This window comes from Podarcis muralis, chromosome 13 (assembly GCF_964188315.1).
Source record: "Podarcis muralis chromosome 13, rPodMur119.hap1.1, whole genome shotgun sequence".
Classification (NCBI taxonomy): Eukaryota; Metazoa; Chordata; class Lepidosauria; order Squamata; family Lacertidae; genus Podarcis; species Podarcis muralis.
This window is the reverse complement of record NC_135667.1, coordinates 12,188,984-12,215,566: the sequence shown is the minus strand read 5'-3', so window position 1 is coordinate 12,215,566 and position 26,583 is coordinate 12,188,984. Positions and strand designations below refer to the sequence as shown.

General features: G+C 44.5%; 2 protein-coding genes across 3 annotated transcripts; both read right to left on the bottom strand.

Annotated features, from left to right (window-relative positions):
- Positions 1-3,001: 3,001 nt before the first annotated feature.
- On the bottom strand, positions 3,002-7,226 carry LOC114582364 (uncharacterized). The gene is made up of 5 exons (XM_077918069.1): positions 7,181-7,226; positions 6,725-7,042; positions 5,469-5,765; positions 4,359-4,459; positions 3,002-3,353 (listed from the first exon to the last, which is right to left on the bottom strand). Exons 1-4 carry the CDS (start codon positions 7,224-7,226, stop codon positions 4,371-4,373), a joined length of 750 nt encoding a protein of 249 aa, XP_077774195.1. The 3' UTR covers positions 3,002-3,353; positions 4,359-4,370.
- A 4,282-nt stretch (positions 7,227-11,508) lies between these two features.
- Positions 11,509-26,001, bottom strand: LOC114583375 (immunoglobulin superfamily member 1-like). Of its 2 annotated transcripts, none has more exons than XM_028704697.2 (6): positions 25,753-25,999; positions 23,208-23,246; positions 22,321-22,617; positions 18,672-18,968; positions 17,705-17,821; positions 11,509-12,174 (listed from the first exon to the last, which is right to left on the bottom strand). In XM_028704697.2, exons 1-5 carry the CDS (start codon positions 25,781-25,783, stop codon positions 17,712-17,714), a joined length of 774 nt encoding a protein of 257 aa, XP_028560530.2. In that variant the 5' UTR covers positions 25,784-25,999; the 3' UTR covers positions 11,509-12,174; positions 17,705-17,711. The 2 variants fall into 2 exon arrangements, with proteins under 2 accessions (XP_028560530.2, XP_077773068.1); XM_077916942.1 differs by lacking the exon at positions 11,509-12,174 and adding an exon at positions 15,265-16,910 and having other exon boundaries at positions 25,753-26,001.
- Between the last annotated feature and the right edge of the window lie 582 nt (positions 26,002-26,583).

Genomic DNA, 26,583 nt, shown 5'->3' with positions numbered 1-26,583 from the left:
CAACTATGGGGTGTGGCGCTCATCTCACTTTCAGGCCGAGGGAGCTGGTGTTTGTCCAAATACAGTTTTCTGGCTCATGTGGCCAGCATGACTTAACCGCTTCTGACACAACAGGACCCAGTGACAGAAACCAGAGCACACGGAAACGCCGTTTACCTTCCCGCTGCAGCGGTACCTATTTATCTACTTGCACTGGCATGCTTTTGAACTGCTAGCTTGGCAGGAGCTGGGACAGAGCAATGGGAGCTCGCTCCATTGTGCAGATTCGAACTGCCGACCTTGTGATCGGCAAACCCAAATGGCTCAGTGGTTTAGGCCACAGCGCCACCCGCGTCCTATGTTTATATAATGTTTTTAAAGATGATACCATTATGTATATTTGTTTTAATCAGGCTGTGGGTTTTAGTTGTGCTTTATTTCCAGTTTTCTTTGTATATCACTCAGAAACATTTTGATCAAGTGGGTTAGTGATTTCCCCCCTCTAAATAAATACATTTACACCTCAAGCCTCATCAACCATTGGTAGCACTCTCCCCTGTATAAACCCTCCTTTATGTGGGGAACCAGCTGGGAAGATGACTGCCTCCTCTTCTCTGCCCTCCCTCCACCAATCCTGATTGCATCCTGCTCTGTTTGTTATGCAATACAATTTGCATTAGTGAAATCAGAGAGATGACTGTAAGGCGTGACCTTGGATGGGGATTCTTTTTCTGCTTCATCATGGCTCTAGTCACACTCTTGAGACATGGCTGGTTCCAGTGTCACTGTCTATCTCTGTCTCAGAAAAAGGACTGTGAGCTGTCCGTCTGCAGACCGGCCAAAATATCACAGGCTTGAAAGGCAAAAGGGTGCATTGGAGGTCAACTTCTCCTTCAAGGCAGGTAGATCCATCTGCCACCCGCTCAACATATACCACCCAGATGGTCAATTTTGGCTGAGCAGTCTATTATTTCCCTCCCCTCTCTGAGATCTTAGCTCTCAGTGGTGGTGGACCTAGCTCAGTGTGGCTCTGCCACTGGTAATGGGGGGAAGCCAGACCCTTCAGCAAAACAGGAGTGAACTCCTCCCAAGACGTACTTTCTCTACAATATGTTGAAAGCTGTCTGTTTCACTTTTGTGTGGGCATCTGAAAGTGAAGCTGGGTCAAAGTTCCCTCTCCCTTCTTTTGGAGGACACTTCAAAAGTGTACAGTGGTACTTTGGTACTCGAACGTCTTGGCTCCTGAACAAACTGGCTCCCAAACTCCACAAACCCGGAAGTAAGTATCCTGGTTTGTGAACGTGTTTTGGAAGCCGAACTTCCGATGCAGCTTCTGCTTGAGTGCAGGAAGTTCCTCCAGCTCTTGCAGCCAAACTGGAAGCTGCATCTTGGTTTTTGAACAGTTTTGGGAGTCGAACGGACTCCAGGAACAGATTCAGTTTGAGAACCAAGGTACCACTATATATGTGTGTGGCAACTTTTGGCAATGCCAGCAAATTTCAGGTATTTTCGTTTTACCTTAAATACATGGTGGCCAAAGCTGCTTTCTCCTTCTCCTTCTCCTTCTCCTTCTCCTCCTCCTCCTCCTCCTCCTCCTCCTCCTCCTCCTCCTCCTCCTTTTCCTTCTCTAGACAAACAAAACAAAACCTGGCTGCCGCTTGAAGGCCGCATTCTTGGGACAGAATGCCCTCGGGAAGGATGCTGAGTCACACATCCAGTCCCAGGAATGTGGACAGAGCAGCCAAACTGCCACTTGGACTGACACAGTTCTACCGTTGGACACAGATAGGTGGCCAATTCAGATGGCAGGTCTGTGGGGGCAGCCCCAACAGCACCCCCAGAGACCTTGCCCATTCCTCTCTGTTGTCACACATCTGGACCTGGACTTCATATTCTGGCATGCTTTTTGCGTTGAATTCATATGCAACTTCCAGTGTGGCTAGTGTCAGACTAGGACCTGGGAGATCAGGGTTCGAATCCAGATTGGCGATGAAGCGTGACCCTTGGGCCAGGCACATTCTCCCAGCTAAGTCTACTGCACACATTTGTGGTGAGAAACATTTATGTCTCCTTGAGCTCCTTGCAGGAAAGGTGGGATATACCGTATTTTTCGCTCTATAATATGCACCTAGTTTTTGGAGGAGGAAAACAAGGGAAAAAAAATATTCTGAATCTCAGAAGCCAGAACAACAAGAGGGATCGCTGTGCAGCCTGCATTCGCTCCATAGGATGCACACACATTTCCCCTTATTTTTTAGGAGGGGGAAAAGTGAGTCTTATAGAGCAAAAAATACAGTAAATGAAAAAATAAAATATAAAAAACTATCGCCAGTCAGCTACTGGAGACAGAGGCGTCATCTTATCCTTTGCCTCAATCAGCCGAATGTCTTGGGTTGGCCCTGCATTTGAAATAGTTGTTTTTAAGAAAGATGGACTGCATCTTTAAGCTAAGTCAAGAAAAGGTGTGTGTGGGGGGAAGGCATTTGCCTACCTCAAAGGTTAATTCAGTCACAGAGAGGCATTCTCTAGCCCATATCATTCTGCGAAAGCACTGAAACAGCTGGTTTAAACACTGTGACTCAGCATTAGCTGAAGTCCATGACTCAGAATAGACCCATTTCAAAGAAGGAACATGACTAATGTAAGCCCATTGCATTAAATGGGTCTAATCAGAGCACTCCTTTGTTGGAGACAACTTTCAACACATGACTTGGTGTCCAGCATTGCAAGTCATACAGTGGCCCAGAGCAGTTTCTCCCTTAGGCACACACCAGCCTTGGCTTGTGAAGGATTTGCAGGGGCAGAGAGGAACCCAATAGGAATCCTGACAAAAGTGTGGGACATCTGTCTGTTTACTTTACACTCTTTCACCCACCTTGTGATGGGAAGGGGTTAAAAACTGGATCACCAGTGGCAGCCAGGAATGTATCTCTGATTGTGGAATACAAACTGTATTTATTAGTATGCAGATTTAGAAATAATTCATTAAAAAGAAGGGTTTGATTGAAAGAGAGCATGCTAGTTTCCTGTAACAAAGATCAAAATCTATTTTAATTGAAACTACTGTGGTGCTGTTGATTTTTCCTTTCTCTCTCTTTTTTAAAAGAATATTAAAATTGTTTTGCTCAAGTTAATGGAATCGGTAATATGTGTTTACAAATGTAATAATGTCCATAAAATGAAACACAATCAAAACAATCTCTTTTCATGATGGGAGGATCCGGGTTTTCCCTCTGTGAAATGTGATTTGTGGGGGAAGCGAGTTCATTTGATGAATGGAGCAATATATCGCAATCTGATTGAAGAGAAGCTGATAAGGGCAGAACTGCAATCAGCCAGGCAAAGGGGACATTCCAGTCCTCTGCAGAGGAGACCTGAAAACGATTTTTAAAAATAGCAAGTGATGAGAGACTTTCCTGGATGATAACATCAGAGCAAAAATTCAAACCAGGAAGACCCTTTCCTTCCCCGACTCCAAATCCCGTGACATTTGTAATGAGTTCAGAATCGGACCAATTCAGACAGATTTTGACTACATACAGTAGCAAAAATAATAACTTGAAGTGAGATAGAGAGAGAGAGGGGGGGTGCTAGTTTGGAGCCTCTGGTTTTCCAGCTACAGCCAAACCTTGGATCCTGAACACCTCCAATTTGGAGCAGTTTGGCTCCCAAACGCCAAAATCCCGGAAGTAAATGCTCCGTTTTTTGAACGTTTTTTGGAAGCCGAACGTCTGACGCAGCTTCCGCTTGAGTGCAGGAAGCTCCTGCAAGCAACTGGAAGCCGCGCCTCAGTTGTCGAACTTTTCGGAAGCCCTATGGGCTTCCAGAACAGATTACGTTTGACAACCAAGGTTTGACTGTATTACTGGGTTTCATCAGCCCTAACAACTGGCCATGCTGGCTGGGGGTTGGTGACAGATGGAGTTCAACTAGATCTGGAGGGATTCCAGGTTCCTCGCACCTGCTTCAGGGCTCTCCGCATCAAGACCGCGCCACTCTGAAATGGCCCTGGAAATGAAGAGGCGGCCACGGGAGACAAGACAACGCCACGCTGTATCCTTCCTATCAGATAACAATCTGGCTCCTACGTTCTGAAGCAACTGTTCCAGACACCTGGAAGCCAGAGTGCAGTTTCCAGACTCAGTAGCACGTGCTACAGTGATATAATCTGGATGTTACAAAGATCTGAATGACTGTTGCCACGTATGTGTGTGTGTGTGTTTGGACTGGGGTGGCAGTGACGCCATTCTCTCCCCCACCCACCCCAACCATAAAAAATGTTTTGGGCCACACCTGTCCCAAAGTACTCTTCCTAAAGTGTGGGGGGAAAGGAAATCCTTTAATCCATGGAGATTTTCTGCAGAAAGTGCATTACTTACCATACCTGTGGTTTAAAAACAATAGTGGGAGATGAGGAAGATGAAGCTGTTGATGGTGAAGAAGGACCCGCCAATAGCCAACATCCGTTCCCATCTGGTGCCTAAGTAGACAAGGGGGGAAAGAGCTGTTGGCTACAGAGTACAATGAAAAGTTGCCACATTTTGCTGAGTAGGTCGGGTGCCATTTTTTCAGAATCAGATAAGGCTTCGTAATTCCGGTTTGGGCCTCAGAATGCCTATTAGTCATTTTGGCAGACTCCTATCAGTGAGATTGTTATCGAATTGCCCTGTGTGATTCATTGTTCCTATCTAATCCTGATCTCAAAACCTGAGAATTACATGAGCATGAGAGATAGCATTATGCATGCTTTCCCCAAAGACTGCCTGAGAAATTCAAGCAGCAGAAGGGAAGCGTTTATGAGGAATTACGATTTGGTAGGAGCTACTCCGTCCTCCTGGATGGAACATGGTCACCTGCTCTGCTCCTGGGTCTGATCTGGGGAGGGTAGATTGTTTTTTGGGAGGCCGAAACCCCCACTGACATAAGTAATGGAGGAGGGTAAATGCATTATATGAATATGAATATTATTATTTATCTGTGTAGTAAAAGCCATTATGAAAAAATACAGAAAACAAATGCATTACGAAGAATAAAATACACTGCACAGTTAAAATAACTATTAAAGGCAAGCATTCTGTCAGATAAGATTTTGCTCCCCTGAAGAATTTAGCTTACCTGTCCCACAAACTTTTCTCCTTAAAACTGTCACCCTAAATGCAAAATGAGCACTTTTTCAGAGGTGTAGGGGGACCTGTCCCCTAATAAACAGCTAATGAAACACTTCTCACCTGGGATATTTAAATTTTTGAACAAGGCTGCTCTTAAGTCCTTGTAGATTGGGCAAACTACATTATAAGAGCTGCAACATTAGGAGCGTTTGCTTAAGCTTGTTTTTCCCTTCTCCCTCCCACTCCTCTCCCCTTTTAAATAGGTAAGCCTGAGGGCAGAGAGGGTATTAATACTGTCCCCCGCCTTCCAAGCAGCTCTGAGAGTGTTTATTGGCAAAAGGGTGTAAATGCCATAAATAAATAAACAAACCCAAAGATTACCTGGTCCAACGACAGTGACAGGGTTACTCTTCTTCGAAATAACTTTCCGTCCAGAAAGATGCACTACATATCCACACCTGAAGAGTCCCACATTCTTGAGCTTCGTGATGCTCATGTTGTAGATGTAGATGTTGCCGTGTGAAGCCACAGCTGAGACGCTAATCCAGTCGCCATAAAACTGGAACTCCTTGAGATTCTTCGTTTCAGGTGGAGCTGAGCACACAAGGCTGACCGAATCTCCCAGGTTGTTTTTGATGAGGTTGGGGTTCAAAGAGAGGGCTGGGGCTTCCGGGGCTTCTGGGAAAGAAAGATAAACACTCAAGGTTGAGATTCCTTTATGTAACAGAGCCAGCAGCTATACTAACTCCTCTATCCTGAAATATGCTTGCAATGGTTGGGTGGGAAGAGAGAAATTGAGAGAGGATGCAGATTCAGATGTCTGTTTTTAGGTTAATTTTTGACAAGGTGAAAGGACGCAAAGGTTGGGGAAGAAATCTGATCCAGTTGCATTTTCTGAAACCACATGCTAACCGAACCTCTCACACCCTTTGAAATTTGCAATGCAATTCTGCAGCCAGATAATCCATCTACCTTCAGTTAACGGCGTGCACAAAAACAGGCCTCTCAAATAACTTTGCAGACAGGGAACTGTCAAAACAAGCATAGAGACTGCATAAATTGGTATTTTCTGCCACCTGGTGTGGTTAGGATTTGCTGCTGTAGTCCAGGAAGTTCTGGCCCGGTTCTGCTGATCAGAGTTAATGCAATGGCTATAGCAGAGCATCCAGGCTGGCCCAAGACAATTTGGCACCTGAGGCAAACCACAAAATGGTGTCCATTTCCCTAGCCCTAGTGAAGATCTACACAGGGAACATGGATGGGAACAGCACCTCCTATTCACCAAGAGACTGCTGTACAGTTGGCATTGGGAGGCAGCAGCCAAGTAGGGGGCAGATCCAGCCCGCAAGGAGCACACCACAGCTGTCATTGTGGAGGCAGCAGTGGCTGACACATTCTTGGGAGGCCAGATCTGCTGCCCCTGTAGATTCTGCTGCCTGAGGGAGTCACCTCACATTGCCTCATGGATAGGCTGGCCCTACAGAGCACCTCCTCTGAATATAGGTTGAATCTACCATGCAGATCCAAAACTTTCCCTAGTACTGCTTCCCTGATGAAAGTAGAAGTCAGAAACTATTATATGCCCCAAGGGATTTTCTGGCACAGAACCACTGATGTCCTAGGGACTAGAAACCTACCCTTCACTTGTAGAGAGATGGAGTTGCTTCGGGCAGATGTGACCTCTGTGTCAGCTTTCCCCATCCAGGAACCACAGCTGTAATTTCCTGTGTTGTTCGTTTCAGCCCTAAAAACCAGTTTGCCCTTTTGATAAGGGTCGGCAGCCATTTTGAGAATCTGTTGCCCGTCCTGATTGAAGAACCTGTATCCCTCCACCGTCTCATTTGGGGAAGTTGAGCATATGAGTACAACCCTCTCGCCTTCAAAGTATTCGGGATAATTTGGCTGTACCAAGAGTTTGGGGGGTTGGAGAGACCCTGGAAGAAAAGCATAGGGATCTCAGTGGCAGGCACAGAAGGGGAACCTGAAAAGAATTGTCACAGTGTGTGAGGTGCTCTGTTTCAGCCTTGTTCTCTTCCAAGTTACTCCACCCCACCCCCACATGCTTCTAAAAAATTCTGCAGACCATGAGATACAGACCAGATCCCTTACAGAATGCTCCATTCCATTTCTCCCCCTCATGCTATTCCTGAAATATTTTATTATACTTCTGCAAACGTGAGGTTCCCCCAATGCCTGCTGGTAACTTCCCTTTCCTGCCCTGATGGTATCATTTTCGCTGTATTAGGACCCACACGTGGAGAGTGAGATCACTGTCAGCATATAGAATTCTGTTATGATACATAAGCCATCCTGGGAATTAGAAGCTTTCTACAGTCTCTTCATGGAAAGTTGGAGCAACATTGCACAAAAATGAGGAGGAAGACTGAGGTGGTGGGATTCGGGACTGTACCACTTCAGACTACAGGTGCAGACAGTCATATTTTGGAATATCCCCTATAAGCACTCGCTGAATGTACTCATCCAGGATACAAGAGGGGAAACTGTGGTAAACCAACTGAGCATACACCACACTTTTCCTCACCTCACAACAACCTTGTAAAGTAGGTCAGGCTGAGAGTTAGTGCATACCCCACAACATTTCTCCAATGAAAATAGGGACATCCTAAGGAAAAGTGGGACATTCCAGGATCAAATCAGAAACCAGGACGGCTTCTCTGAATCAGGGACATATCTGGAAAATAGGGACATTTGGAGGGTCTGTTAGTGATTGGCCCAACATCACGCACTGAGCTCCATGGCTGGAGAAGGGATTTGAACCTGGATATCACAAGTCCTGCTCCAGGGGTCAGTGGGAAACTTTCTGGCGTCACAGGCCAGATTTTTATCAGTATCGGCCTTGTGGGTCAAATTTGACAAGTGGAATTTGATTTTCCTCACAGTGTGATTTCTGCAATAAAAATGTCAAAATTCACTACTTTTATGCTGTATGATCAGCAGAGGATAATGGAAGTTGTAGTCTAAAACAGCTGGAGGGCACCAGGTTGAGGAAGTTGGCTCTAAGAGTTGAACAAAAGAAAAGTGTTCTTCTCTAGAGACACTCTTGTCTTTTCCACATCAACAACTCATTGTGGAGATGTTGGAATGTTACCTGCCGATGATGCTGGCTGTAGAAAAACATGCAGGAAAACTGAAAGAGAGAAATAAAAAAGAAGGATGAGGCATGTTAAATAGGCCTGGAAGTCTGAACTGATTTGATCTGAAGATTATTTACATGTTATATTTATCTCAAGGGAGCACATGTAAGGTTCATTGGTAGGCTCCCATCCAAGCACTGACCGGACTCTGAGACCTGCATAGCTTCAGGAAGGCTGCAGCATCAAATCCCTATGCATTATTTAGCCCCTACAAAACAAAACTATGTTGTCAACATTACGGGGGGGGGGGGGGATATCATTATGGTGAAGAGCATAAAATGAACAAAAATCACATTCTTGAAATAAGTACAAAACACATCACAAATCAGTAGGTCCGATAAATTGAATGTCAAGTATGCCGGATCATTCTCAGCCCCCCAGGAAAGCTGGACGAGTTTTGACGATGTTGGAGGTGTCTGCCTGATGTTTTCTGGCACTTCGAAAGGACAGGTGCTACCACACTCAGATGCCCTTTTCTCAGCGCATGTAAGATGAACCTCGTGAGCGTAAGGTACTACTAAGAGGGCCTCTCCAAAGGATTGAAGTGACTGGACATAATACAGGAATGGTCCGACTGAGAAGTTCAACTTTGCAGGCTTTGGCTGCACCATATGGGCTATGGTGTTGCGAATTAAAGAGTGTTAAAGCACATACCCGAGTCTTATCCACCAAGGCAATCCTTACACACTTTTGCTCTGATGTTCCAAAAAAGAAGAGACCTCTAGCCAGGCTCTCGGTTTTCTTTAGGAGGGATGAGCAAAGCTCCCACAGCGCCCCCTTATGGACTCTCTGTCTCTTCCTGTATGGGAAGAGGGTGTCTCTCAGTGGGCTCTCATCCTCCCTCTGCCCAAATCACTGCTGCCCATTCCAGTTGCCTCTGAGCCCCATCCAGACTACCACCCAGAGGAGAAGCACAGGCAGGTGGGAGGCGCCGCTGCCAATCCCTCACTATTGTTGTTGCTTGCTTGTACAGAGGTAGTGGGTGAACGCTGGCAGTGATAGCAAGGCAGAGGAGGACCAGGTATGCTGAGCCCTAGAGAATGTCAAGTGTAAGAGGCCCCATAGCCCCCCTCTCTTTCTCTGTGTGTTTATTATTCTGACAGAAAGGATGACGAGGGTCGAAATAACAGACTTGTATATTTGCATACACACCATGACATAGTCCAGGATGAGAGATGACCATTTGTGGTTACTAGCTGCTTTTCATTACTCAGCTGTTAAGTTCTGCTTCACACATTTCCACATCTGTTTCTAGCTCCCCGCCCCAAAAAAAATCCTCATGAAATTTCAGCAGTATTTTAGTTTCTCTTAATATGCAGCAATTTCTGTATCCAATTCACTTAATATGCCTTTTTGTGGAAAACGATTTTCAATAATATGATGCACTTTGCATGATTCCCCCCTCCACGTATATTTTTATATACATGCATTCATAAGAATGCTTACATGCATATTGCACGCATGTACTTTTGCACGCGTAGCTTGGCTGCAGAACTGCCCTTCAAAATTTGGAAAATGTGAATTTTGAAGGACGGTTGCGTTTCTGTTTCATGTCTCATTTTGGAACATGTGAATTAGGTCGGTTCACCCATTAACATGAACTGAATTTAAATTCTCAGCTATCGCTAGTGAGGATGCAACTGAGAAGTCTGTTTGCCCTCTTCGGGCTGGCTGGCACTGTATCTCATTTGTGAACTGGCCTCTAGCAGGCTGGATCATCCTCCTGCTGCCGTAATGGCCAATTTAGGGAACAGGAATTTAGGGGGCATTCCGCTGGGCACAGTGCCAACTGGCCAGTAGTGGCACTTGGCGCCATGATATTGTGCACACACAGCACTTGAATGGCAATGCCCATCAACTTGGGGGGTGGCGCCCTCAAATATTTTGTTGGGGGGGGTCCAAAGACCCCTCACCTCCAAGGAGTTGGCTCGTATGGGTCAGAGCGTGTTCTCAGCAATTGCTAGCCCTGAAGCCAGTTTAAAAATTTATCCAGATGATTCTTTTATGATGGATCAAAGCAGGAATTAAAACCCAGGAGAAAGGAGTGGTAGAAGAAGAGGTTGGGGGAGAAAGAAAGTAGCAACATACCTAGCATGGGAACCAGAAGAATAACCTCCATGTTGAGAAGGATCTCTCTCCACCTGGATTGCACCTCCTTGGAAACTTGGTATCGCCAGTTTTTATATCACCTTCCTCTCCAAGGCAGACCCTTAAAGTGTCTTTACAGGAGGGCGGAGGAACATCAGTGAAGCCCATATTTGCATAATCGCCCAGAGGGGAAATGCAGTCATTATTGGGGAAAGAGCCATTGGACTGAGGGACTTTGCTGCCTAAAATAGAAAATGGAAATAGGTCTGGCCAGACTAGAGGAGTCAGCACTTGACCTGCTAACTGCGTTGATAATTCCTGTTTTGTTCGTGTGCTCAACACATGCTCTGCTCCAGCCAGCAGAAATGCAGGAGAGAATTGGAGCCAGTGGAGGCTGGTGCATTGGGGCAAATGGGTCACTGCCTCACCAAACTTACCTTGCTGTTAGCCGCGCTCCACCTGCCTGCTGCCTTAGTTCCAATCAATCCAGTGGGAGATCCATTTTTGATAGAGGACTAACTCAGTCTGACACTTCCAAACTTGCTTGTTTCAGTCCAGAACACAACCCCCAGTCAGATGACACATTTTCCCAGATTTTTCTTGAGTGAGTGTGTGTGTGTATAGCAGACAATAGTGAGACAGACAACGTAGTGTTTGGTGGAAAGTGAACTTCTGCAGAGTGCTAGCAGCACTGAGTGTGATGAAGGCAGGACAGGCATTACTTTTTAAACTTTTTCATACACAATGAAAAAGGGGAGTGAAGAGTGGAGCACCAAATAGCAGCCAGGAATATGTCTCTGATTGCAGAATACTATCTGTATTTATTAGTATGCGTTGTAAACCACCCTGGGATCTTTGATGAAGGGTAGTATACAAATGTTAATAATAATAATAATAATAATAATAATAATAATAATAATACTTAGAAAGAATCCAGAAAGAGATGTGTTTGATTGATAGAGAGCATGCTCATTTCCCATAGTGACACTCTGTCTAGTTTTATTGCAACTATTGTGGTACTGATCTTCCTTCCTTCCTTCCTTCCTTCCTTCCTTCCTTCCTTCCTTCCTTCCTTCCTTTCCCCCCCCCTCTCTCTCTTTCTTTCTTTCTTTCTTTCTTTCTTTCTTTCTTTCTTTCTTTCTGTTGTTGTTTTTAGCAAAATGATTATAATAATAATATAAAAATTGTTCATGTTTATTGAGGGAGTGAAATATATTTACAAATGCTAGGGCTGATCTAGGCGTATCAGACAGCCACTAACACTGAGAGGAGAATGTTGAAAAGAAAAGCACAAGTTTCAAAGCAATTGTCCCAAAGGTTGGAAGGACCTGAGTTGCTGTCGTTGTTGCTTTCGATGAATTGGTTTTTTATTTTTGTTTTTTCATTTAAAAAAAGGAGGAGGGGGGAAGCCGCATGTTAGAGCAGGGATCAGGAAACTGGCTGAAGCTGACGGAAATTGAAATTCAGCAACATTGCAGGGCCAGAAGGTCCTCATTCCTGTGACAGGTTTACACAACAAAATGATTGTTCAAAGCCATCAATTTCTCCCCCCTCCCCTGAAACAATTGCTGCAGCAAGTCACTTATAATATATGATAAAGCCTATAGAGACAGAGCAATCAAAAAGATTTCCACTGCATATGTCATGCCCCAGAACTTGGTTTCCACCCCACAGCCCTCTGTTTGTGCTCTTTTGTGTAAGATGGATCCATATTCTGGTTATGTGATTTATGGGGGAAGCTGGCTCATTTGGTGATAGAATCCACAATCGGGTTGATGAAGAGCTGAGGTCCGACTGCCATCAGTTGGACAAAGAGGACTATTACAGTCACCTGAAGAGGAGTCCTAAACATGATTTTAAAAATAGCAAGAGATGAGAGGCTTCCCTGGATCATACCTTCAAGGCAAAGATGCAACCCAGACCAACCATTTCCCTCCCCAACTCCCAGTGTTGTGACGCTTGAGGTGGAATGCTTTGGGAATGGGACCAGTTCAGATAAATAAATAAATAAATAATGTGAAGCTTGCTAGAGAGGTGGTGGGACCCAGGCTGGTTTAGATATATCAATCAATCAATCAAAATGTTTATTCGGCTTTACGCCCATCATGAAACACAACACAACAAAACAAATCAAAACAAATAAAATCAAATAAAACAGCGGACTCGTACAAGCCACAAGTAGTATAACACAGTTCTCAACTCACAAGGACAGATATTAGCCATTCATAAGAAAAGTTTAAGATTAAGATTTAAAAAATTTAGGCACTACACTAAAATCAATATCTGATGTCATTATAGAAAATTCTTATAACTATCAATAATCAGCTAACATTCCATTCCGTCTCTTGTACGAGAGGACGGCAGTTAGGAATTTAGCAACCTGTAGGGTAATATAAGGATCCACATCTTGAAGAACCCAGGCCAGCTGTAGGTCTACTGATTTGTCAGCCATAGGCTGGATTATGGAGTTTAGTATACTAGCACGGGCTGAACTGTACAAAGGGCAGATAAACATAACATGATGTAGAGATTCAGATGTTTTCATTTCACACGCACACATTGAAGGGACTTGGCCCTTAGTGAATCTATGTCTCAGCACATTTGTTGGAAAGACATTAAACCTAGCTCTAATGAAGGCATATCGGTGAGACGCGGCCGTAAGCGATGTTAAGTAGGACGGAGTGCGGTAGATAGGGGTTATGCGAAATTTAGCGGCGAGCAGACTCCACCACCAGCTACGAAATTTTGGTATAGCTCCACATCATCCAGCCTTTGATTTATACACCTTTTTGCCACATTTAGATCCAGTTTGAGCAATTCAGTGGGCGAGATCTCATAGGACAGCAATTTGGCATGGATTTTTCCTGACCACAAATTTGTGAAGTCATCTCGCCACATGCATTGAATGAGATAGTGGTTCGGGAGTTTATGCCATAGGGATATCCAATAAATCAAAACTCTCTTCCATATAACTAACTCCACTGAGGGGATCTTCATTTCTAAGCGGATAGCCGCATTACTTACGCATGTTGGTAATTTTAGAAGTCGGCGTAAGAATTGGCTTTGAAGTGACTCTAAAGGTGAGAGATTTGCAAAGGCAGCCCATAAAGGTGCAGCATAGGCCATTGTGGCCATCACTTTGATGCTATACACTTTCAAGGCCGCAGGGATGAATAAGGTCCCCTCAGAATAGAAAAAACGGAGGAGGGAGTGTGATAGGGCTTTTGTCTTGTTTTGAAGATATTCAGCGTGCGCTTTCCACCCTAAATTATATTGAAAATAAATTCCTAAATATTTAAATTTATGTACTTGTTCGATATTTCGTGCCCTCCAGTTTCCATGAATAAAGTTTTCGACTCCTTGAAAATATCAGTACTTTGGACTTGGTGTGGTTGATAGACAGATGATTAGAATGGCAATATGTCGCAAAAATCTTTAGTGCCCTCCTTAAACCCACTCTGGAGTAAGAGAGTAGTACTGCATCATCTGCATAGAGAAGTAAAGGACAGCGGTAATCTGCTATACGAGGGGAGTGGATAAATTTTTGTGAGACGGCTAATGGGTTCCTCATATCACTGATAAATAAGTTAAAAAGAAGAGGCGCTAAAATACAACCCTGGCGTACACCCTTATTTACTGGCACTGGGTTAGTCAGATCTCCAGCAGGGGATAATCTCACCCTGGCCACGGACCCGGCATGAAGTTGGGAGATAAGCCACAATAGCCTTCTATCTATTCCCCAACAGGCAAGTTTATCCCATAGTAATTTCCTCGGAATACTATCAAACGCAGCTTTCAGATCTATGAAAGGTCCGCAGAGTTGGCCCCGTCGAGGCGTCGAGTATTTCCGGGCTAAGTGATAAAGAATAATTGCCTGGTCTGTTGTGGATCGGTTTAATCTAAATCCAGCTTGCTCATGTCCAATCAGGTCAGCCTCAACTGACCACTTCATCAGCCTTGCCAGCAAAAAACGGGCATATATTTTCCCAATGGACGATAGCAGACTGATATTCCGATAATTCCCTGGGTCACCGGGAGGGCCTTTTTTGTAGATAGGAATTATAATGGCCTCCTTCCACGTTCCTGGTATTAAGCCCGTGGCATTTATTGCGTCGAACGTTTTAGCTAAAATCCCTGCCCACCATGCAGAATGAAGCTTTATAGCCTCAACAGGGACCAAATCTGGCCCAGGGGCCTTACCAGTTTTCAGCTCAGCTATCAATTCTAGGATTTCAGCAGGGTCGGTATTAGGCCAGACGGGAAGGGGATTAGAAGGTCTCCAATGAGTGGCCGGAGCTTCTGCCACTGAGAAATATTTTCTCAAGAAATGCTCCCATGTAGGGGCCGGGATCATCGTTAAGGGATATTTCGTGTTTCTTCCCTTTATTAAGGACCAAAATTTCCGGGAGTTATGAGATTTTGAGGCAGAAATTATAGTCTGCCAACGATTTAAGTGCCACTCCCGTTTGGCCGATTTCTGGGCCTGTTTGTATGCTTTTTTAGCCAGGGAATAAGATGGAGGTAAGGCTGGAGCACCGGAAAGTTTATAGTCATTATATATTGTATGTAGATGGAGTCTGGCTAGTTTGCAAGCAGAGTTGAACCAAGGGGTGCCAAATTTAAAATAATCGTTTTTAGCTCCATAGGTTGTAGAAGTAAAAAAGTGAGTTAAAACTTCTATCAGGCGAGAAAAACAATTCATACAGGTAATAGGATCACGCAGGACTATTCCTACGTCCATCTGATCACCAGAAAACTTTTCTCGGATAAAATCCATATATCTATGAGCGAGGGCAGGGGACCATCTAGTCCCCTTTATTTTAGTGGACGACTCCACAATCACCGGGATTGGATGGGAGCGGTTGAGCAACTGCCAGTCAACACATAACTTGGTTGTCAGGGGAAGATGGTCACTAAGTTGGGCATTATCAATTTTAAAAGAGGTGACATTCAAGAATAGATCCCGGGAAACCAATACATAGTTGAGAACACTGTTTGATTTTAACCCCAGGTGGGTGAACTCTCCTGGTATGTCTGGAGGACACCTGCCATTTAATATAATTAAATTAAGGCGTAGAGTCATCTGATAGAGCATCACTCCCGCCTTGTTGACTTTTACATCCTTTGATATTCTAGTGGGGGTGTATACTAGATTGTTGGTTTGAACGCCGGGGTCAACCCACCACTTAGACTTTTTAAGAGCCTCCCGACTTGATGCTATCCGAGCGTTAAAATCGCCTCCAGTAATGGAGGGAACATTGGGATACTTAAGATAACAAGAAAGTAAAAAATCCTCTAGGGATTCCCATCTAGAAGTAAGATCAGCTGCTAACCCTCCCGGAGGGAAATAGACATTTGTAACCAATAAAGAGAAGTTTCCACCAGAGATCAGTCCGGTAATAGCATAAGGCAGAAATGCATGCACTAGTGAAAGTTTAGCCCAAAGTTTGAGGGAGATACCAATTGTAAGGCCACCTTTAGGGCGGCCACCATTCGTTGACGGGCTAGCAGGCAGACATATAAACTCAAAGCCATTTAACTCAATTTCCTCCTCCACCCAAGTTTCTTGTAATAGTATGATAAGAAAGGAATTAATATATTTTTGGAATTCTGGATCTAATTTTTTACTTTTCCAACCAGCAATGTTCCAACTTAATATTGAAGGCTGGGGTTTCCCCGTTCCTCCAATTGACTGTCATTCGGAAAATTGGCTCAACTTTAATGCGGGAAGAGGGGAGCCAATAAAGAAATCAGTTATCTTCCTCTGTTGAAAAACCTCTCGTAAAGGCTGAGTGGGATTTACAAGGTCATCTGACTGTTGAGCTTGGCCCCTCGATCTACTAGGAGTAGGACTTTGAACAGGGGCGGACCCCTTTTCCAAAAGAGTTTGGTGGGCCACCCGGGATGGACCAGCTATCTCGTCAGGAGTTTGGTCTCTCTGTAGCCTGCTACTGGTCTTTTGGGCTACTTGATTTATGTGGCCTGTCGGGTCTTCAATCAGTTCCGTCACTGGTCTTGCTGTTGAATCCGTAAGGCTGGGCGAGAGGGCTATTTGGGAGGGTTTGCAAAGGCACCTCTTCTCTTGATTGGTCAGTGCTATATGAAGGTTCCAGGTCTGGCATCGATGAATGTGTAGAAGGGGATTTTTCCTGTTGTGTGCTACTTTCTTCAGGTATGTTTTTCAATGGACGGCCATGTAAATCTATTAAGAGCACAGAGGATTGTTCTGCTTGGAGGGAAGGACTGGTAGTTGCTTCTTGGGGTTGTATCTTATCCTCCATTGCCGACATACATTTAGCATTAGCTATTGAGAGATCCATATGATCTGGTTCTTCTAGGGAGTCATGTTCGCTGTACGTGAGTATTCTGGTGCTGAGCTTCCTAATAAGTTGGGTTTTAAGCGATTCCAGTCTATTAATCATTTCTTTTTGTTCCACCACTGGTAAATCAGCAAAGGAGGCAATGAGTTCGATCTCTTCTGGTGGTGTCATGCCACTTTTCGGTTGGTCATTGTTCTTTGCTAGGGGAGTGGAGGCCACATAACTCTTCTCCTGGGGTAGAAGACCCACTCCGGTGTCCACTGGTGAATATAAAGGTAGATATAAAGGTAAAGGGACCCCTGACCATTAGGTCGTGACCAACTCTGGGGTTGCGGTGCTCATCTTGCTTTATTGGCCGAGGGAGCTGGCGTACAGCTTCCGGGTCATGTGGCCAGCAGGACTAAGCCGCTTCTGGTGAACCAGAACAGCACACGGAAATGCCGTTTACCTTCCCACCGGAGCGGTACCTATTTATCTACTTGCACTTTGAAATGCTTTCGAACTGCTAGGTGGGCAGGAGCAGGGACCGAGAAACGGGAGCTCACCCCATCGCGGGGATTCGAACCGCGACCTTCTGATTGGCAAGTCCTAGGCTCTGTGGTTTAACCCACAGCACCACCCACGTCCCAATGGTTTAGATATAACTATCCCTATGTCATGATCCTGATCCTTTGCCTCAGAGGCAATGCCCCCACTCCCCGCAGCCTCCACAGGTGGTGAGAAAGTGATCTGGAATGTCATGGCCAATCAAGGAAGACAACTCTGGGCTCAATCAGGGATGAATAACCTGTTGCCACCCAGATGTTGCTGGACTTCAACAGCTAGCAAAGCCAATAATCTGGGATGGTAGGGGACATAGTCCAGCGACGGTTTCTCATCTCTGCTTTGCATGATGGAAGGCTCAAGTCTCGGAAGCCTCACCATCACACATCTAACACCACAGTGGGTTTCAGTGAAACTGAATCATCTTAAACCCTTAAACCCAAAAAATGTATTGGGCCACACGTGCTCCAAAGTACATGTTCGAAAGGAAATGTTTACTCTTTTCACTTACCTGTGGTTTAAAAACACAAATGGGAGATGAGGAAGATGAGGCTGTTGATGGTGAAGAAGGAGCCACCAATGGCCGCCATCCGTTTCCAGCTGGAAAAGTTGTCTAAGTTCCCGTTGACTAAGAAAAAGAGTTTCTGGTTACAGAGTGTAATGAAAAGATGCCACATTTCACCGAAGTTGGGTTCTCTTATTCAGAATCAGATAAGAGTTTGTGGATATTGGTTTGGACCACCTAATGCTTCTTAGTCATTTTGACAGACTCTCCGAGTGTTATTTCTACAGAATCTCGCCATGTGATTTACCTTTCTTATCAATTCCTGATCTCGCAACCAAATCTATGGAAGATAGGTTTGCAAGAGAGATAGCATTGCCCCACTCCCTGCTTCCCCCACGGCCAGCTGGAAAAATCCAGTCAAAGGTTTGTGCATCTGTGATGGAAGGAACCATTTCCAGTGGGGATTGTCAGATGCAACTCAAGCAGCATGTCTGTGGTAGAAGCTGCCCTACCCTCCTGGCTGGGCATTGACTCTGCTCTCACATGTGATCTATGGAGGAAGAGTGCTTCAAAACAAAGCATGTTCTTTATCAATGAGAAGACAACAAGGAGCCACCAGTGAAGAATTCCTTTTGTTAACTGCGCAATAAGATCTGCAAATTTAAGAACCTTTACTTCAGCTTGTATTTTCCTTCTCCCTCTGACTCCCTTTTTCTTTGCATGTTGTCTCTTTTTATTTTTGGATTGTAAGTCTGAGAGCAGGGCCCATCTTAATATTGATTCCCCCCCCCCAGCAGCCCTGAGAGCCTTTATTGGCTAAAGGCAGGTAAATAAATAAATTAGATAGATGACAGATAGATAGATAGATAGATAGATGATAGATAGATGATAGATAGATACATAGATAGATAGATAGATAGATAGATAGATAGATGATAGATATAGATGATAGATAGGTAGATCTGGAGATTACCTGTTTGAGCAATGGTGACAGAATTACTCTTCTTTGAAATAACTTTTCTTCCAGAGAGGTCCACTACGTAACCACACATGAAGCTTCCCACATCTTTGGGTTCCATGATGCTCATGTTGTGAGTGTAGACGTTGCCATATGGAGGCACAACTGATATTTCCTCTTTGTCGCTATAGAACTGGAACTCCTTGACTTCCTTTCTTTCAGGCGGAGCTGAGCACACAAGGCTGACATTATCTCCCAGGTTGTACTCAAGGAGGCTTGGGTTTAAAGAGAGGGAGGGGGCTTCTGGGGCTTCTGGGAAAGAAAGATAAACACCCAGGGTTGAGATTGCTTCGTGTAACACAGAGACAGAGGCTAGCTAAACTCCTCCACCCTGAAGTATGCTTGCAATGGTTGGGTGGGTGGAGAGAGAGGGTGGGAAGAGAGAGAGATAGGGTGAGGGCAGGGAAGCATTTTTAGACATCAGATTTTAGGCTTGCAATGAAATAATTGAAGGATGGAGGAGAAATGTGATTTAGTTCCCATTTAAAGGCGAACCTGGCTGATTTGCACTTTCTAAAATGGCAGAAAAACTAAAACACAGCCACACTTCTCTGAATTATGAACTATGCAGAACTGGCCAAACTGACATACAAACTGTGAGATAAGGACAACTGTGACTTTAAAGAAGAATGGGAACTTGTCACAAATTACTTAAAAAGACAACAAAATGAATTGGACTCCTTGGCAGGTTTTGAATAAACATACACAAATTTATTGATTGATAACATGGTAGATAGATAATGTGAGGATTTGTATAATTTTATAACATGCAGAGAATAATATGGGTTGAGAAATCAGAGAGAGGAGCTGAGGTAAGTCTCGGGGGGGGAGGGGGAAATAATGAATATGATATGTTTTGATATGTTGTTATGTTGAAATTGCTAATAAAAACATTTTAAAAAATAAATAAAAATAAAGGTGAACCTAACTGATTTGACAGAAAAACTAAAACACAGCCACACTTCTCTGAATTTTGAAATGCGGTTCTGTAGCCAAGAGATGTGTACAAAAATACATAAAGGTAAAGGTAAAGGTACCCCTGCCCGAAGGCCAGTCGTGTCCGACTCTGGGGTTGTGCGCTCATCTCACTCTAGAGGCCAGGAGCCAGCGCCGTCCGAGGACACTTCCGGGTCACGTGGCTAGTGTGACAACGCTGCTCTGGCGAGCCTGCACCAGCGCAGCTCACGGAAACGCCGTTTACCTTCCCGCTATAAAGCGGTCCCTATTTATCTACTTGCACTTAAGGGTGCTTTCGAACTGCTAGGTGGGCAGGAGCTGGGACTGAACGACGGGAGCTCACCCCGCCGCGGGGATTCGAACCGCCGACCATATGATCGGCAAGTCCTAGACACTGCAGTTTTACCCACAGCGCCATCCGCGTCCCAAGCACAAAAATACATAGATTACGACAAAGTGTGCCTAAAGACGCAGATAAAGCCCAATGTCTTGGGTCAGGATGTCGCCAGCACTCCATGTATCAGCACTGGTGACCACACACTTGAGATGGTAGACAGTGCTGGGTTCCACCATAATCAGTGTATTGGCAATGGCTCACCTCTCCAAAAGGGTATGGGAGAACGTGATGCTAGCATCCAATATCAAGATAAAGGTCTATCAGGCTTGGTGCTTTTTGGAAGTGAGCCATGGGCAACTTACAGCTGTCAGCAGAAGGCCACAACGCCTTCCACATGCACTGTGTCAGGAGGATTTTGGGTATCACATGCCAGGATAGAACTCCAAACAAAGATGTGTTCTCCCAAGCCCACATTCCCAACATGTTCTCACTCCTGTCTCAGAGTTGCACTAAAATGTTCCTATCCAACTTTGTACATACGATGAAAGGGATCTGAGGGTTTTATTCAACGCTAGTACTACTCAGAATAGCTAATTAACACGGCTCATTTGGGCTCATTAAATAGTTGGAAACAACCCGGAAATTTGAATTTGAAGCTTAGCAGGAAAAGAGTCAAAAGGAGCGTTCAGGTTGCATAACCTAGCCTTTGCTGCCACTTAGTGGTTTTGCTGCTCCTTTCCACATTTTCCCAACAAGTTTAGTTTCTTTTCCCCAAAACTGATAACTAAGAATGAAAGTAATTGCCTAAACATTTTTTCTTTGGGAAACTTCCTGCAAACTCGGTTTCTCTTCTCTACAGTAAAAAAATTGAAAACATAAAAAAGGGCTGATGTTCAACTAAGTCATACTCAGTGTGCAGAAGGCCATTGAGCTGTTGAGAGATTGTTCCGGTTAGAGAAGCAGATATATATACAGCAGAGCTTCCTCCCCTTCATCATATTGATGCGGGCAACTTGCAGGCACAACACTTCTGCACTGTTTTTTTCTGCTGAAAATAGCCACCTGAAGCTATAATTTTCCCAAAAGGTTATTATTATTATTATTATTGCAGCAAATGAGTGCATTTGCAATACGTTTGTTCATTCTACACTTTCGGGGCTACAAAAGTACAGAAAGGGTCCTCCGTATAGTGTGTTACATAACAGTGAGAGGTTCCCCCACCCGAAAGCTAATAGCGTATATGTGTTACAGATAGGTAGCTGTGTTGGTCTGCCATAGTCAAAACAAAAAAAATTCCTTCCAGTAGCACCTTATATGTGTGTTTGCCTGATTTTTGCTGAGATTGTTTCTAGGGAGGGAAAGATTAAGCTGATGGCTGCCACCTCCCACCCAAGGCATTTATTTTGTTCTTTATTTTAAAGCTGTGATTTGCTAATCATGTCATTTGTATTCTGCATAGTTATCCACCCCTACCCCGCCCTGGGATGAGGATGGCGCTGTGGTCTAAACCACAAAGCCTAGGTAGGGCTTGCCGATCGGAAGGTCAGCAGTTCAAATCCCCACGACGGGGTGAGCTCCCATTGTTCAGTCCCAGCTCTTGCCCTCCTAGCAGTTCAAACGCATGTCAAGTGCCAGTAGATAAATAGGTACCTCTCTGGCAGGAATGTAAATGGTGTTTTCGTGCACTGCTCTGGTTCTCCAGAAGCAGCTTAGTCATGCTGGCCTCATGACCCAGAAGCTGTCTGCGGACAAATGCCGGCTCCCTCGGCCTATAGAGCGAGATGAGCGCACAACCCCAGAGTTGTCCGCGACTGGACCTAATGGTCAGGGGTACCTTTACCTTTACCTTTACTCCGCCATGAGCAAGGCTGTAGATTTCTAACACTGGGGTCCCCAGACTTTCTGGGTCCAGGCTCACATTGGGAAATGACAATTTCTTAGTCATGAGCAACAACAACAACAGCAAATCACATTTCCCAGGGGAGGAACAATGTCTAGAAACTCTATAACCCCCCAAAAAGCCATGCAAAATATCTACATATGTACCAAAACAAATAAAGCACAAACTAAAGAAACAGGCCACCGGCTAGCAATGAGGACACCCCAACCAAACAACCCACTTAAAAAAGAAAGAATGATAAAACTGGGAGGGCATGGGCCCTTGTCAGTCATCAAGAGGGGTGTCAGAGGACATCAAATTGGGGGTGACAGATGTAGCAAGTGGCAGAGGAGAAGAAAATGAATTGGACAGTCAATCCCTTAAATTTTCATTGGAACAGGCCACCAACGTCCCAGGAACTAGAAACCTACCTTTCACTTGTAGGGAGATGGAGTTGCTTCGGGCAGATGTGACCTCTGTATTAGCTTTCCCCATCCAGTAATCACAGCTGTAATTTCCCATCTTGCTCATTTCAGCCCTAAAAAACAGTCTGCCCTTTTGATAAGGGTCGGCAGCCATTTTGAGAATTTGTTGCCCATCCTGATTGAAGAACCTGTATCCCTCCACCGTCCTGTTTAGGAAAGCTGAGCATATGAGCACAACCCTCTCGCCTTCAAAGTATTCAGGATAATTTGTCTGTACCGAGAGTTTGGGGGGAGGGAGAGATCCTGGAAGAAAAGCAGAGGGATCTCAGTGGCAGGCAAACAAGTGGAACCTGAAACGAACTGTCACAGTGTGGGGTGCTCTGTTTTAGCCTTGCCCTGTTCCAGGTTACTCCATCCCACCCCACATACTTTTAAAATTTATTCTCTGTGTTTCTGCAAACTGTCTTATTCAGCCCAGCTCTGTTTGAGGACTTTTCATTCCACCCCCTCCCCTCCTAAATATATATATATTTGTAGTTCTGCAATCCTTGCAGTTTTCCCCAAGCATGCCAGGAACTTTGCTCCTAAACATGGGTATATGTTTCATTTTACCTACATAAGGATTCACACTTGGAGGGTGACTTCGCTTTTATAATACGCAGTAGTGATGCAAAAGGAGGTGGCACTGGGATTTGTTAAGTGTGGTACAGTTTGCTCCTGGAAAGTACCCATGTATAAGAGTGAAGTTACTAGCATACTTGGGGGAACCACAAAGCAGCTGGAGGGGGTGCTGGGTTGCTAAACAACAGCACAAAAGAGACAAGGATTCTTCTCTACAGACACTCTGGTCTTCTCCACATAAACAACTCACTGGGAAGAAGTTGGAATGTTACCTGCAGATGACGCTGGCTGCGGAACAAGATGCAGGAAAACTGAAAGAGAGAAATAAAAAAGGAGGGATGGAACTGGTTAAATAGGCCTGGAAGTTTGAACTGATTTGATCTGAAGATTATTTACATGTTATATTTGCCTCAAGGGAGCATATGTATTAGGTAGGCTCCCATCCAAGCATTGACCAGACCCCAGACCTGCATAGCTTCAAGAAGACCTTAGGCTTCGGTCTTCAGCCAATGGGTCTGTACCCACAGGTTGGCTGCATGGCCATGCCAGGCGGGTCACAGAAAAACTGCCATCACCACGCAAACCCTTCAGTCCAACCTGGAGGCTGCAGTTTTTTATTCCTCTTTCTTATGTCTTACCTTCCAACTTCTTCCGATGCAAAACTGGAATGTGCATCTTCCAGGACCTGTTCCTGGGAGACTCACATGACATGCGCCTCGTGAGATATTGTACAGTGCCTCCAAAGCATGAGTTTTGGGGAGCTGTGTGGGGTCGTGGCCCTGGGAAAAGTGTTTCTTTGAGGTGAGAGCATGACAGATCACGACACCCAAAATGGCCGCAGAGGTTGTGTGAGAAACTACGGGATGTGTCTCTTTTTCCAGGGCATTTGGAAGGTATGTTATGTGAGAGAGTTCCCTCCTCATTTCGCACCAGCCCAGCCATGCTCCCACATAGTGGAAACACCCTGCCTGGCTTGAGAAGAGGCTATTTACCTGACTATTGCAGCCTCACTGAATCACATAAAGCTGGTTGTGTTGTGAAGCCTGGAAGCCACTGGACTCCTCTGCATAGAAAAGAAGCGCTGGAATGGCTGCAGCTGTTGGTGGTGAAACACTCAGGGAGGAATGAATCCAGGCAGCCCCGAGTCTAGAGATGTGAGGGTTTATTCACCAGTAAGGACTGCTATTCAATGACTTCTATTTGCTTGGAACAGAAGGATTGGGCTGGAGGAAAATGGTGTGGGGATTCTAGCTGAACTTAATGGGCAAACATGCCTAAAATACTGGATAAGATGAAATGTGTTTGTTGGTTTGTGTAGCTATGTCTGAGCTCTACCTATGTTCAGTCCTGTGGAGGTTTTTATATCTCCTCCCCTCTCCACTTCTGCCTGTATTACGTTCTGAGGGTACTGAGAGAGAGAAAAAATCAGATTTATTTTCTGTACATCTGAGTTCAGGAAAGTTGATACATGGAGAGGGCAGGCAGACCGGCAATTGTGAGAAAGGGGGGAAAAAGGCAGCCACAGAAGATGTCAAGAAGAAAACAAAACCTGCAGGAAAGGGAAAGGAAATGCAGCTGACCAGGGAGAGAGAACCTTAGTTAATCATAATTTAATTAACATACAAATCCTATGCATGTCTACTCAGAAGTAAGGCCCATTTATTTTAATTGGACCTGTTCTCAAGTAAGTTTGCATCTTTAATATTTCAGTGTTGATTTGGAATGAAGGTTAGTTTTATTTAGTTGCTTTTAAAAAGAATTATAAAATGGCATTATATAGAAAAAGAAAAAAAAAGAAAGAAAAGCGTTTTGTTTGTTTGTTATGGAACTACAAGAATATGATGCTTCAGTATAGCAGAATCTGGGAAGTTTCCTCAAACGTCAACCAAGGAGCAACAAATAGCAACTGGCGTCTGTATTGGGTGCTGAGGGTGATGAACTTTCCCAGAAACCCTGTGCATTTTTATTTCAAGAAAGCTGATATTAGGAGAGGACCTAAATGACAGAGAGGTGAATTAAAGGCAGCATTGAAGATGACACAAGATGGAAGAAAGTGAGCAAAGGAAGAAGAGGGAGATAAAAAGGCAACAATGAGCAGGTGAATTGAAGTAGAAGGCTGAAGTACAGAAAAGTTTGAGAAGGTAGAGAGAATGTAGAAAACAGTATGAGTGGAGAGGAAGAGGAAACAGGAAGATTGTGAAAGTTGAGATGACCGTAAGTGACAACATAATGCAAGCATAAATGCGGACAATGACTTTTCCTCTTGCTCTATATAAGCCACAGGTTAATTCAAGAGAAAACCTCCAGAAATCAAAGAGAGGATACTACAAAGTATAAATAAGAAATGAACATGTGAAAGCTGGCCCCATGTTCCTGGCTCGGATTTTTCTTTCTGGACTAGTTGAAGACCACTGCTTAAGATCATGTCTTGGGCAATGTATTTGTTCGCCAAAAAAAATAATATACAGCCAACATTAAAGAAAATAAATCATTGTAGTGGTGAAAAACAAAAAAACAACAATAACATTTCATTCCTGAAATAAGTACAAAATGCATCACAAATCAGTAGCTCAGATTAATTATACATCAATTTACATTACACACACACACTCTCGCCTGGCCACACTGATGAGTTTTAAGCATGCAACTATACAAGGCACCACTGCCCACACCCTTTTCCTCTGAGGCAGCTGGTGTGTTTGTTGCTGCTGTTATCGCTCATTCTTGCCAATGCTTCTCTATTCAGATATGGTAAGTGGACAGAACAGAGCAGAGCAGGACCAGAGGCTGGGGTTATCAGAAAGTAGCAAGACATACCTAGCACAGGAACGAGAAAAAGAACTTCCATGTCGAGAGGGGTCTTTCTCCACCTTGATTCCACCTCCTTGGAAACTCTCCTTCGATATCTCTAGCTTTGAATATGGTCTTCCCCTCCAAGGCAATCTCTACAAGAGTCTTCTACAGAAGCTCAGAGCAGGGAAGCACGTCTTTTCACAATCACCTTACTGGGAAGTCTAAACTGATCTCAGCTGCTGGACCATGGGAACTTACTGCTCAAAAGAGAAACTGGAAATGGCTTGCCCAAATTGGAAGAGTCAGCAGACAGTATGAGCTGTCAACCACTTTAGTATTTCCTGTTTTATTGCTACACCCAGTAAACTGGACATTGCTCCACCAAGCTCAGCTTGCCATCAGCTGGCTGATGCCTTACTTCCAGCTGGCTGTCACTGGCTGTCAGCCGTTACCTCCTTAGTCTCAATGTAGTTATCTCCATCTATTATTGGCTCTGGCTTCTCCAGCAATAGACTCTGACTCCACCTACTGGTGGTCTCCTTGCTTTCTGCCCAATCAGCCCCAATGGGCACCAACCTTCACTGACTGAGACAGTTCTACATACCAGCTGTAGATCCAGGGCATGTGAGAATGTCAAAGTTCTGGATCAGACCAAGGTCAACCAAACCTTGCACTTTGGAATGGAGTAGGAATTTGTTTGACTTGTTTTCCACAGAGGATGGCCTTAATCCTATGCTTCCAAACATGCTTGTTGTGGATCAGAACACAACCCCCAGTACGATGATGCACTTCTGTAGACTATGGGATGTATTTTCAATGCACAAAGCATATAGAAGATGCATACAAAATGCCTGT